The sequence below is a fragment of the Anomalospiza imberbis genome, chromosome 3, assembly GCF_031753505.1.
Source record: "Anomalospiza imberbis isolate Cuckoo-Finch-1a 21T00152 chromosome 3, ASM3175350v1, whole genome shotgun sequence".
Classification (NCBI taxonomy): Eukaryota; Metazoa; Chordata; class Aves; order Passeriformes; family Viduidae; genus Anomalospiza; species Anomalospiza imberbis.
In genome coordinates, this window is record NC_089683.1 from 81,606,884 (window position 1) to 81,620,290 (window position 13,407).

Consider the following 13,407-nt stretch of genomic DNA (forward strand, 5'->3'; position numbering starts at 1 on the left):
ATCTGACATGCATTGTCAGTTAAATCTGGTACACTTCCATTTTTTTCAGATTTTAAACATATAACACATTACTAAAAGCTTGTAGTGTACAAATTCTGATTTGTACATTACAATTACTTCTCATTTGAAAGTGCTCTTTCTGCAAAATTAACCGAATAGTGGCATTTAAGACTTGTCCTAAACTACTGCAGCAGTTGAGCTTTACAATATCACAACACTCCCTTTTATACTCATTTATTTTTATTGTTTTTCTACTGGAACTGAAACAAAAGTAGTAATTAACTGCCCATAACAAGGTCCTAATTTTAGGCAGTCTGGTAGGGAAGAGGCTAAAAAGGAGTAACATCCTGCAACTTACAACTGTAGGAATACTTTTTGGTGCTTAAAACTGCAGTGAGTCAATTCTGAGCCACAGAATGTCACTTTCAAACTAATGTTTTCTCTTTTTTTTTCCATGATACTTTAAGGAAGACATCACAATTAGTTTTCAAGGTACTCAACCATTTCTTTCAAGTTATCTAGACTGTCTAAGAAAAGCTGATTTACAATGGGATATGTCTACCACAGGTGCCATTAAGTCTAGAGCCATGAGACTGACTTCTCCCTGGACATCTATTTAACAAGATCATGATGTGGAAGGGTGTCGGAATCCAGAATGTCCCTTGGACACCCTTGGATGTTCTGGGCCCAGGTCAGAAGCATTTGAGACCCTGGCATGCAGCCACAGACCCCTGATCCATGGAACAATTTACCAACCTTGCAGGAAGAACAAGAAATCACAAAAGTTTAGATAGTATAGTAGAAGTAGTCACAAAGTGAAAGGAAGAGTTTTTGAGTGCTGTACAGGGGGGTTTTAGGCCTTGTACAGAGGGGTCTGAGTTTTGTACGTGGGGGTCAGAAGTTCTAAGATGTAGGGACTTGGGTGTGCCCTGTCCTCTTTCCTTCTTCTTCCTAACCTCCATGTTCTTGGTGATGTTGGCACTCACAGATTGGTTTAGAGTAGAAAGTCACTGTTCAATATTGGTGATGGGCATTGGGGAAAAACTGTAAACATCTAATATGTAATATATGATATAAAAGAGGGCACCAGCCCCCTGGGTGTCAGAGTGTGCCCTTGCCTGACTGCTGAACGGACCGCAGCAGCTCAGCGAGAAATCTTTTAGATAACACACAATAAACTATCTTGAGACCAGAAGACTGAAGACTACTGAGTCTTTCTTTGGAGACACGGGTTGGAGGAGAGACTTTTCCACCTTTCCAGCTCACCCCAACCAGGGAGTGAGCCCTGACAGAAGGGTACTGCTCTTCTCTGTGTGAAGTGCAAGACTTTTTTATCCCAAGAAATTATTTTCTACTCCTCTCAGCTAACACACAATGAAGTTTTTCTAATCACTATTCTTAAGGGAAGGCAAGAAAACTTAATTAATATATAGACATTCACAAGTAAGTAGGCTAGCAGCACCTTTTTTAAATTCACCTCCAACTCAAGAGGGTTCTAATTAAGATGAGATAACAGATTCATTCTTCCTCATGCTCTTCCCCAGCAGAGTTTTGCAACTGTAAGTGCATAACAAAAATGTATTTATGTGGGACAGAGATCTAAAATGTTTTGAAAATGTGTATCAAGTAAGATTGGTTTCTGCACACAAAAGCAAAAAAAAAAAAAAGCTTGCATCTTACCCATACTTGAAATTATAAACAAATTACTTTTCAAAGTTTTTCTTCTTACTAGACTAATTCCCACTCTAACACAGATACTATGTAAACAAACACTAAAATTATTTTAGTGTGCTTAAAGAAAAAAGCTATCATTATTATTTCTCAGCTGGAGAATTAAATGTGGCAACTTGAGTACAGTGAGAATTTTAACATTTGAGAGTAGAATCTTAAAGGAAAAGATGAAACTTATCATCAACATATTCTAACACAGACCAGCATTGCTAGGCTTATTTGGGATTTTTGTTGTTGTTGTTGTTCATAATTTTTTGTTTATTTTGCTGTTAATTGGGGCTTTTTGTTGGGTTTTGTGTTGGGTTTGGGGTTTTTTTGGCTGAGAGGTGTCTTGAGAGTAGGCAATCTTTTCTATTTCAAAGTTATTGAAAATCAAGGGTAGAGAAGAGTCCTGAATTTAACTCGTCCCAAACTACAGAATCAGTCTAGACAATTCTGAATATTAGATTAGTCTTAGTGTATATTTTTAAGACAAAATTAATCATCAAGGAAATTCAAACATTATAAAAAGTAAACAAAACCCACATTTTCACAGAACATGAACCTAAAAGATTGTGAATGCAGTAAAATGGAACTAATTTTCCCAATACAAATAACAGTGATTCAGATTTGTTAAGGTGCATTCTTTGTTTAGTTTTGTTTCTTAGCTGAAGCATAGATCACATTTTTTTCCTTAGATCAAAACTATGATCACATACTGACCTACCCAAAAATTATTCAGGTTCAGTAGAGCATAAATCCACAAAAGCATAAAGTCACATATTTTCCAGATAAAATAACTGTACTTCATTTCTGGTTTTACCCAGTTTGCTTTGGTGCATGACAATTCTTATTAACGACATCGCTTTTTTTCTGGCTATAATATCAGTTAGTTATACTAATAAAAGTTAAATATTAATTTAGGGATCTATCTTGTAATATGTTTATAATTTAATAGAAATACCAACTTCCAAAGTTATTTACATGCCTAAGGAAGCCAACTGGGACATTTGTGAGAACATGTGAAGAACAGGCTTATGTCACAATCTGCAAGTGCTTGGGTACTCTGAGAATCCCATCAGCTGCAGTTAAATGTGTCAGAAAGCCCACCTCCCGTCGCACAAAAAATCTTCTTCTGTGCCTTCTGGTGTGGATGGGTTCTACAGGTACTTACAGGTGTGGTGTACTAGAAAACAACAGACCAAAGAGGAGGAAAAGAACATGCTGAAAAGCATAGGAAAATCTCCCAGAACTGCTAGGATCTGGAGATTACTGGACCCATTGAACCCGCTGGCATCAAGAATGTAGGTGACTTAAAACATGTTAAAGAAGTTAGTGCCTGCTATATGTACCCAAATGATCACACACACAGAGGGTAGAATAAAAGATCATCCAGATCCTCCCTGAACACCAGCTCAGAAATCAGTGGTGCACTAGTGTTACTTTCCTCTTGGGAGTAACCAAGTGTGGCTGGCTCCCAGCTGTTGCTCTGCTGAGTATCTTGAGTGAAAGTGAGTGAGGACTGTGTGAGCAAATAATAGAAAATACTGTATGATTAGTTCTCTGCTATTAAAAACAACAGCTCAGTTCTGCTATCAGTAACAGCTGAATTCATAGAAGGTATTCTCATTAATACTGCTTTTGATCTTTGTCTCCTCCAACTCAATCCCCTATCAGTGATTTACAGCACTACTTGTCCTAGTGCTCACTTACACAGGCAGCTCAACTTCTACCCCACAGGAGCAAACAGTGTTAGTATGCCCCTGCCAGCTTCAGTGGGAAGGAAACAAATATGTTCTGTTAACTTGAAAATACTTACTTGGTAGGGGTAGAGAGTGACTCCATTCGTTCTTGACAAAGACCAGGTGCCATCAAGGTACTGATGGGCCTGGATAGCCACAGAGTTGAGAACATTACCATTGCTGGGGCTGGTGGCCATTTGAAAGCTGACCTTGGCTTGGTGTCCAGGAGATCCATTTTTTTTCTCCACCCCGTTTCCAATTCCTAGACTGTTGGGTTTTCCACTGTGTTTGTTGGCAGCAAAGCCTGTATAATTAGATGGGGCATAAGGAGCAGGCACGTATGCCCAGTCCCTGGGCTGCAGGCTGCCCATGTGCCGGGGACTCACCAACGTGGGGACGTTGGAGAGAGGTGGGGGAGAGCCTGGTGAGGCATCGTAATGTTCTGAGTTGGCAGCTTGCTCCAAGGTCAGCACCATCTGAATGGCTTCTTGCTTCAGCTGGTTCAGGTGTGTGGCACAAACATCACATCTGTTGTCCTTCTCATTCCATGCCTTACGAATGGTATTGGGAACTTGGAGCTTCTCATGAATCACCGAAGAGAAACCTGGGTCCTAAAAATCAAACAGAAAAGGGTAAGGGGGGGACAGGAGAGAAATGTTTAATGGCAGTTACCACAGTGAAACATTATAACTGCATTTCAAAAGCAAATTTATGAGACAAGCTTAGAATGCAGACAAAAGCCATTAGATATAGTCAACATATGCCAGCAGCAGAGCTGAACAAAACTGAGAAACTAGATAGTGTTGGAAAGGAAAAATTCTTTTACTGATAAGTGACAAATATTATAAATCCACTGCAAGCTTCAATGCATTGAAGAGAAAAGGAATTAACCTGCTTCACACCACTGCACCTAATTTCTGGCTTGAATGAAATCTGCTCTTAGTTACATAGGTGAGATTAAGAGCAGCTCCACTATAGCCAGTGGACTTGTTGCAAGGTTCACAAATCCATCTACTCATCAACCTCAGCTTTTGGTATTCAGAAAATCCAGGCAATACTCTGCAACAAAAATTTAACACTTCAAAGACAGCAGAAAAAAAAAAAGTATCACCACTCTCTCAAAAATCCTTTTCAGAATTCAAAACAGATGGATAGCTGATCAAGTCATTTACCAAGAATACACTTTCCAGCCAAAAATAAAAAAAAAAAAAAAAAGAAAATGAAAAAAAAACCAAAAAAAACCCCCATCTTTTTGTTAATAAAAGTACTAGCACTATTTTGGGTATCTGCTGATAACATAAAAGTAAAAATTTTCTTTAAAAAATACAACATGTATAGAGTTAGTAATCTGTAAAGAACTATTTTCTTGTCTGAAAGTATAGTTCTGATGCAAAACCACATAATCAGCTCTAAAGCCTCTTATCTCATAGCCTTACCTCATGGGTAGTATTTGAACATCAGTAGTGCTGCCCACAGGGCAACATGCACCCTGATCTGACTGCCATCACTGAAGTGCAAATTGTGAAGCCAAACAGCAATCTTAAAGCAGGTTTGTCACCTAACTGGCCTGGTTCTTATAGTATCACACAGTTTTAGAAACAGCAACGATGTGTGCATTGCACAGAGCAAAAAGTGACAGTTACGGGATGGAAATATTTCTTGGAATTTTCACACGACACTCCTGCGGTTTTACAGATCAGGCAGGACAGACTTCACCTGCCCCTCCCTAATATTTAGAGACTTACTGGTGGATTTTTTTATGAGTAGTCAAAAAGTTTTAAAATCAAGAGAATCAGAATCTTTTTCTCTTCATCTTTGTGGCTTTAACACCTTTAGCAGCAAAATCAGAGAGTGTATGCCTGTGTGAGGGGAAAAAAAACCCACAAATAGTCAGCACTCTTATCAAGTAATTAAGTAATGTGATGAACCCCATGCATTGAGATCAACAAATTTCATGTCTTGATAGTTTGTCTGTGCTAGGAAAGAGGATAGGGGGTATAATATAGGGAGGGAGAGAATTCATTGGTAGAGGGTCATATTCATTATGATCTGTCTTTATTATAGACTCAAGCATTTTATTTTCACTGTTTAACTACCGTGAACAGCTCCTCAGCATGCAGTGATTAATTGATTCATAAATCACAGTGCCTCCTTATGCACAGCAGCAACAGAGCAGTTCCAGCCACAGAAGCCCAGGAGAGTCATATAAGCTGATGGGAAACAACAGGAGGCTGAGGTCTGATCAAGCCTCAAGCTGGTCATTTTTATTCCATGCACAAAGGGGGTCAGAGCATCAAAGTGTGTCAGGAAGGCAGGAACTGGATTCTGCACCAACCCTTCCCCATTAACCTTTGGGAAAGGGACCAGTGGAAATCAGGGGGAAAAAACAGGATGCAAAATATGTCAAATCACATTTTCCATCCCAGACCATAACTAGGTCAACAGATCACGTCAGATATAGGCATCCACTCCATGATGCCAGGTGTGCTGGGAAGTGATTCTCTATTTTCCCCATAATGTGCTAGACAAGGCTGCCTATACAGCTGAAGTGAGGTATGAGTCTTCTTTTCAGGCTGCTCCACATCAGTGCAGGAAAAATCCTTGCCAGCTCTTCCTTCAGCTAGCAAGTGCCACAGAGGTGGTTGCTGTTCTTTGAAAGTCAACTTGCCCAAAGCAACTGGGCTTAGACCCAGGTAATTATATATACAACACTCAGATCCAGCAGCAGCTGGAACATGGAAATTTCTGGATACTATGATAAATATTCCAAGGAAATAAAGCCTTCTCTAACGTAAGCAAATGTCAGCATGATATAAATATTCAAGTAGCGCACCAACTTTAAAGAGTGCTGGACAGCAGTGAATTCAGCTTCATCTCAGTGTTAAAACAAACATCAGATCATTCTGTGATACAATAATAAACACAGAGAGAGAGGGAGGAAGGGAGAGAGGAAGGCAGGCTGTTCCTCCTCAGGAGCAGAAAGAAGAAATAGGCACAACCTGAACTGATTACTCCCAAGATTGGCCCTACTAATCTATCATATTCTACTAGATGGATAGTTCAATACTGGATCCAAATCCAGGATATGAAACAGAAAAGTCTACGGGATAGCAAATAAATTTGGATAAACTCAGCTTCCAGAAGGACATTAGTCACAGTTTGTTCTCAAAACAAAACTGAGAGAGCCTAGAGAGTTTACTTCCTTATTTTGTGCTAGGCAGCTCTACTATAATTTCACAGAAGTGGCTGACAGTCTTACAACACGTTTAGCAGGGAGGAGGCCAAAGTTGAACAATCCCTATACCCTTGCTCAAAGAGCAGATATACTACACTGGCTGTTTCAGTATTTCATCTGCAAGCAATCATCTGCACACATTCCCCCAGTAATGCTTATTAGTTCAATAACCAATATCTTGTCCTATACAAAAGTGATGGGCAAGCCTCGCTGGATAAGCACTTTGAGCCAGCTGCACAGAGCAGCAGGAGCTGAAAAAGGTTATAGTCTCTAGAGAAACATGTGAAGTCTAAGAAACTCCACACTACCTGGCACAGGAGCAGCAGATTTGCTCATGAATTCTGAGGTTGACACAGAAAATACCATTTATATTTTGGCACTCATTTCCAGTCCTGACAAAGCATAATGACACTGAAAACTGAAACAGAACTTTAAAAATCACAAGAGAGTTTGCTTTGAGTTCAGGGCAAAGGTTCATGATGGTTTCTCTTCTTGCTGCAATGGTTCACCCAACTTTAGTATAAACAGCATTACTGTAAACTCCTATTCCTATAATAAACAAATGAAGGCATGCAAGAGGTCTGAAAGCTTCAGGAGATCAGCCACAATACAGACCATTGCATAAATGCATAAGGCAAGCAGCAAACTGAAGAGTGCACACTGAGCTATTCTGCAAGATACCTTTTCACATTACCTATGAGTTCTCAAGGTCAAGTAAACACCAAGATAGTAACTAATCTCTTGTCTTTGTTCCTTAACTAAAAACCCACATGGGAAAGAAAGAAGATGGAAAGAAATTTTGTGTGTTAGAGACCTATCATAGGTGAGCTGAGGAATTCTTGTTTTACCCAGTGAAAACATACAGAGAATGGGTGCTACTTAAACACTGAAGTACACAGACAGATCTAGCAGGGTAAATGCAGTCCTGTCTTTATGGGGGAGAAGGAACTGCATGATTACTGTATGACAAGGTAATGAAGAAGCATCCTCCACCTCCTTCATACCCCTTCATAAATCTGCACCTTGCTGCATAGTGTTCACAGTGTTCTAACTCCATCGCTAGGAAAGCAGATGACAAAGAGAATAAATCCTTTCCTTCCTGCCATCCAGCTCAGAGCCCATCTTCCTCAAAAGAGAAAGCAAACAACCACTTCTAGCACAAAGCACCCTCTGTTTCACACATATATTTACACAAAGCTCACAAGGAGACACAATGAAAGCAGGATGAGCTCAGCCGGTGGACACAGAGACAGACAAGAAATAAGATGAACAATCTGCATTTTTACATGTTACATGGAACCTAGTTGATCATAGATTCATATACAAATACCTCATACACATTCTACTCTTTTGCAAGCATACAGCAGGCAGATACTAATATAGGTCATACTTGCTAAGATCTCATACATAACTGTATTTTATTTGGTCAATGAAAACCTATGCAAGTTAGACATGGTAGTCTTATTACCTCAGAGAAAAATCAGATATACAATGGATCTCAAGACCTTCTTGAACAAATTGTGTTCTTCAACAACAATATTACTCATTGCTCTTTACAGAAAGACAAAGCAGTCAATACTAACTAAATCACAGAGGCCAGCTTCTGCTTGAAGATGCTCACAGAAGACTCATGGAGTTCTTTTGTTTCTGAAAGGGCCCCTGCAGAAATGACTGCTGGTATGTAATCCATCACACAAGGTAAGGGGAGAGGTAGGGGAAAGCAATGATCAAAGTTCTTCCGAGGAAGGAGTGCGTTTTCCAGATCTGCCCACTCCACAGGCAGGGTGTAGAAGAACTAATTAAGAAACTTTAGTAGGAAGGAAGCTTTACCCTGATAAAAACCTCATATTATTCCATGACTGCACAAGTATCTCTGCTCCAAACACAATCCTGTTAGTCAACACTTGGTCTCTATTTAAGAAAAAAGGAGGAGAGGGAATAAAGAAAAAAAGAAAAAATCTCCTCCATTCTCCTTTCTCTCTTGAGGGTGTACTTACCAGCTCAATAAAGAGATTATACTTGTAATTTACTTTTCAGAGGCACTTAGGCTATTTTCTAAATGACTCTGCATCCTAACTTAAGCATATCCTATCATCTTCTAGGCTACATTTGAGAGATTTTCTGTTTGCAGCATTCCAGAGCCCCAACAGTTGAAAAAGTAGCTCCTCATCATTACAATGGCACCATTTCTGTAAAAGCAAAAGTAAGTCCAAATATACTGAAGCCAACGAGAGGTTTTCATCAAATAAGCATGATAGGATATACACTATGACTCTAAATTAGCAGCACTGCACCAAACTGAGCTGGGACCTCTTGGATAAAAATAAGTTCACTTCGTTCTGTAAAGACTGAATCATCTGAATTATTTGAGTTGATGGGATCTCCCCTAGCACAAGCAGTCTTCTGGTAAGTAAAAGCCAAGGTTGCACATGGGCAAGATCAAAGGGCAGTAAGGTGGCCTCCCTTGTTCTATTGCTCTGTATGCAGCAACCAACATCTTCTCTGGGCAAGACCATACTCCTTACCCTCCCTGCCACAGAAGTCACCCCTCACACCCAACATAGCATTTTCAAATAAGCCATCCATTATCACTCCCAGCTGAGCGAATGAAGCCATCTCCTCTGCTAGAAGAAAACATATTTCACTCTCTTCCTTCTGAAACTCTCTCCATTCCCTAGCAGCAGCCTTCCCCACTGTTACTTCATGCTGGGGACAGTAGAGAGAGTAGTCATAAGGAAAGCCTAGCAGAATAAGAAAAAACCTTTTTACATTAGCCTGTTTCTAGAAAGCCCTTGTAAAAGCACTCTCTTTACCAGCGGCAGTAAAAACCTCAGCAGTATTATTATGACTCACCTCTTTAACTATTGCCGTTCTTGTCTGTCAAACTTGAACATTCTGCTGCTGACTTGAGCCCTTCGTTTCAAAAGAGCAATGAGAGTACACCCTGTCCTACACTCAGTATCTCCAAAACACATCTGGAAGACCGGCTCTTTTCAGAAAGAGGGGGAATTCAAATATGAAGTCTTAATCCTGTCTGGTGTAACCCTCACAACATTTGTATTTCAAGGTGCTTTTCTTGAACTGGTACATACAACTGACATTTGGACTTCTATAATTTAACACTTGTCAGTATTAACCAGCCACTCTGCAGCCAGAAAAATGTGTTCCTTTGGTTTAGGCTGTTTTCTTATCTGAAAGAGACAGAAAGTCTGAGCAGGGCTCACCTTACAAACTCACAGCAACAGGAAGCAGAAGACAGAAAATCCTGGGAAAATAGGAGGATTAAAAATGGGACAGAAAAATGAGGAGGAAAAAAACACCAAAAAGTGTTTTCTAATTGCTCCACGGACTGGCTCATGGCTCTGCTGGTGGATCAGCACTGATGGACTTACAGCTGTACACATCTGGCACACAGGTGGTAGCATTCGATAGCTAGGCAGCAGCCAGATTTTTAATTGGGTTGAGAAGAAGAGATGAAACAGCAGCAGTAATATCTAAATACACATTCAGTGGTGCAAATCCAAGTCTTAACCAAAGAGCTCTACTATGCAGTTGAGTAGAGTTCTGCTAAACCTCTGTCCACACCATAACAGGGTCTCCTGGAGGGAAGATTCTTCTACTGTTATGTGGCAGACAAACTCAGCTGTTGCCGAAAGGGCAGCATTTGTCAACACCCTTTTGATAGAACAAAGAATTAAAAAAAAATCAGAATTGCAGAAACCTCAACCCTTATGCTAGAAAAAGCAGCAGCTCTATTCTCCCTTCTTTGCATTCTACTTTCCTGACTGGATATGGAAAGATTGCATTTGCTTTCTTAGCCACCAGAGCACACTATGAGCTTGTGTTCAACTGATTGTTCACCTTGATCCCCTGGTACTTTTGTGCATCATTGCTATAAGCAATTTAGTGTCATGCATGAAGCCCAGATGTACTTCAGATGCATTTTTGTTCAGGTTTCCAGTCATGTCTCAGAAGTCAGTGGCTATTGCTGCCTCTTCACACAACTGAGGTCCGGCCACAAATTTGACCCAGCTATTGTCAGGATTAGATGTCTTTCATGAGCTTACAAATTGTTAGCCTTATCAACCAAATGTTACTCTCACTCCTCACCATAGTGACAGATATTATACCTTCTTGCCATAAAATCCCTCTGATGCCATTCACAAAGACATTGTTCTGTGCAGACATCCTTTTACCCACCCTTTCAAGCTCATCTGGGATAAGCATAAAGCATGAATTACCTATGATTACATGGGGCAGGCATGCTAAAATACTGGAATAACATTAGTTTTTCTTTGATCCTTTCAAAACTCCTCATTATTAGAAGCCTTGATGAATATCTAATCAACAGATCACTTGAACCACTTTGAGTAACCAGGCTAAAGTAGCAATTCTTGTTCTGACACGCACCCAGATTTTCAAAGTTTAGCTTGCTTTTCCTGAGAGGAAAGCATTAGAGTTCTTTAACAAATGCCAGCAATGAGCCACTATTGATACAGTAATCAGTGACTTCTCCAAAAGCTGTCATACCTGAAGTAGGCTAACTAAATATCACAAATGAGAAGGTCAGGACAGTTTTTGTGCCACCTATATGCTCACTGTTCCCCTGATTTAAAAGAGGTTTGTGGCAAGCTAAAACCACTTGTAACTGCTTTTCAAACATAAGAATCTTTTATTTTAAGCAAACATTAGAAAGATTGTTGTGGAGTTTATTCAATGATTTAGTAATCTCAAAAGAACTATTCAATATGTAACATTTTGTAAACAAATCTCTTCTGCTTCAGCACATCTACAATTGACAGGCATCAGAGAACCAAAAACTTTTGCTCCTCTTCAGCTAAATTTTGTATTCCACTTTTTTAAACCATTTATGCAGCTCACTTTTATGCTTTTCTCTCCTCCTTGAGGAGCATTATTATCTTTAAATTGCATGCGAGACCATGTTTTGGAAGGGAAGAAATAACCAAAAAAAGGAAAAAAGTCAATAGATTGATACAGTTGTTGGTGGCTTATTCAATGGAGAAAGAACTTAGCCTTTGCAAAATTTCCTTTTCATTTTGAGTTATTGTGTTCTTCTGTTTAATTCATTTGACTTTTGGAAAGAATTTTACCATTTTGTCCACTTCACACTGAGGTTCCAATGAGGTGCAGCAAAGCTACCTTTCGTTCATCTTGAATATGCTCTCCTCAAGCAACATTCATTCAGGTTCTCTTTTCCAGTTTCTTTTCTGCTGCTATCAGATTTCTGCCCATCTCAGCTTCACTGGAGAGGAGTTGGGAATGTGGAGGTTATGGATTGATTAGAATTAGAGCATTGCAAGTCTTAGTACAGAGCTAATCATGGACAGTTAAAACCTGAAGAGTTGCAGTTTAACAGGGCTATTTGAAATTCACACTTTTAAACTGATCTTCTTTCATGTTCTTGAACATTGAAAACACCAAGCAACCCAAGAAATCTTCATCTTAGTAAGTAGAAGTACATTTCTGCCCACTTTATTCAAATTAGATGGAGCTTATCTGCATGCCACCTAGGAAACAAGAAAATAAATATTGTTCCTGACCACTGGGAAAGGAGATCACGAAGACAACTTCACAGTAATGATGAAACCTCTCCCATGCACATCCACAGTCAGAAGCACATTAAAAAAATGTATTTGCCTCTTCTCTATGTTTCAACTTCACATTAGATAGATAACATTGATAAGAATATGTAATTTGGAAACAGGAATGAGTCTCCTCTCTACGCTGGCTCTCAAATCCTTACACATGCAGAGCATTCCAAGCTGCACACAAACCTGCTCCTACCACTCAGTGGCAGTCACATCTCACACTAATATTGTTGACTGGGAACTTCCATCAGCTTTTTATCTTAACTAAACATGCAACTCAATATTCACATAGCTGTTACATACCTTCTTTAGAAGTTAGCTCCTCCATGGGAATGCACCCAGGATCAAGTAGGCCTTGAGAAAGCTGGAGGATTAGTTAAGAGATCTTGAGATGCTGAGAACTGTCCTAAAATGACTGTACAATCCTTTAGACTATAGAAGAAAAAGACAAAATGCCTACTTGAAGCTGATGGTGAGACTGGAAGGGGATGAAGGAGGGGGAGAGAAGAAATCAAGGCAATGACCTATGGAAGAATTTTTTTCTCCTAATTTCTGACACAAGCAATTTGAAGGTCTATTGATGGGATAAACAATTGCTGACCCAGAAGGAAGTTCATAACTTTCCTATCACTGAGTTCTATGCCACCCTGCTTTCCCAAAAGACTTTATGCTATTTTGCTATGTGTTTTGGATGGACAGAAATTGCATAAGAGCATCCTGTAAGCAACACTGAGGTTTGACACCACCTGTCTGAAACACCCTCCTTGATATACACCAGACCTGCAGTGGGCTACTGCTTTAAATAGTGGCCACATACCAGGTATTGGCAGGCACCTGCTCCACAGGCAGCCAAAGTCCGCTGCTGTCTAGCCATACAGGCTCTCACAGTCTCACTGCCATCTGGTAAATCTTTCCCCTTCAGCAGCATTTGGCCTGGCATCATTATCAGCTCCTTCTCACCCCAAACCATTCACCCACAGAAGGGCTGTTCTGCTTCATTCTGCATCAGGACTCTGCAAACTCTCATCGTGTCCAAGATCAAACTACCTTTCAGTGACTCAGCCTCTTGGAAATCCCCTTTGTACCTCAGAGAGGGAAAAGAACCACCATC

General features: G+C 39.9%; 1 protein-coding gene across 2 annotated transcripts in view; it reads right to left on the bottom strand.

Annotated features, from left to right (window-relative positions):
- KIF26B (kinesin family member 26B) overlaps nt 1-13,407 on the bottom strand; it is a 285,582-nt gene that overhangs the window by 187,065 nt on the left and 85,110 nt on the right. Inside the window, exons 1-2 of one of the 2 annotated variants that reach the window (XM_068185365.1) lie at nt 3,839-3,957; nt 3,530-3,756 (exon numbers count right to left, since the gene is read on the bottom strand). In XM_068185365.1, coding sequence (XP_068041466.1) covers nt 3,530-3,649 — 120 coding nt within the window. In that variant the 5' untranslated portion in view covers nt 3,650-3,756; nt 3,839-3,957. Of the gene's footprint in view, nt 1-3,529; nt 4,064-13,407 lie in introns of those variants that run through there. The other variant, XM_068185364.1, reaches the window with a different exon arrangement.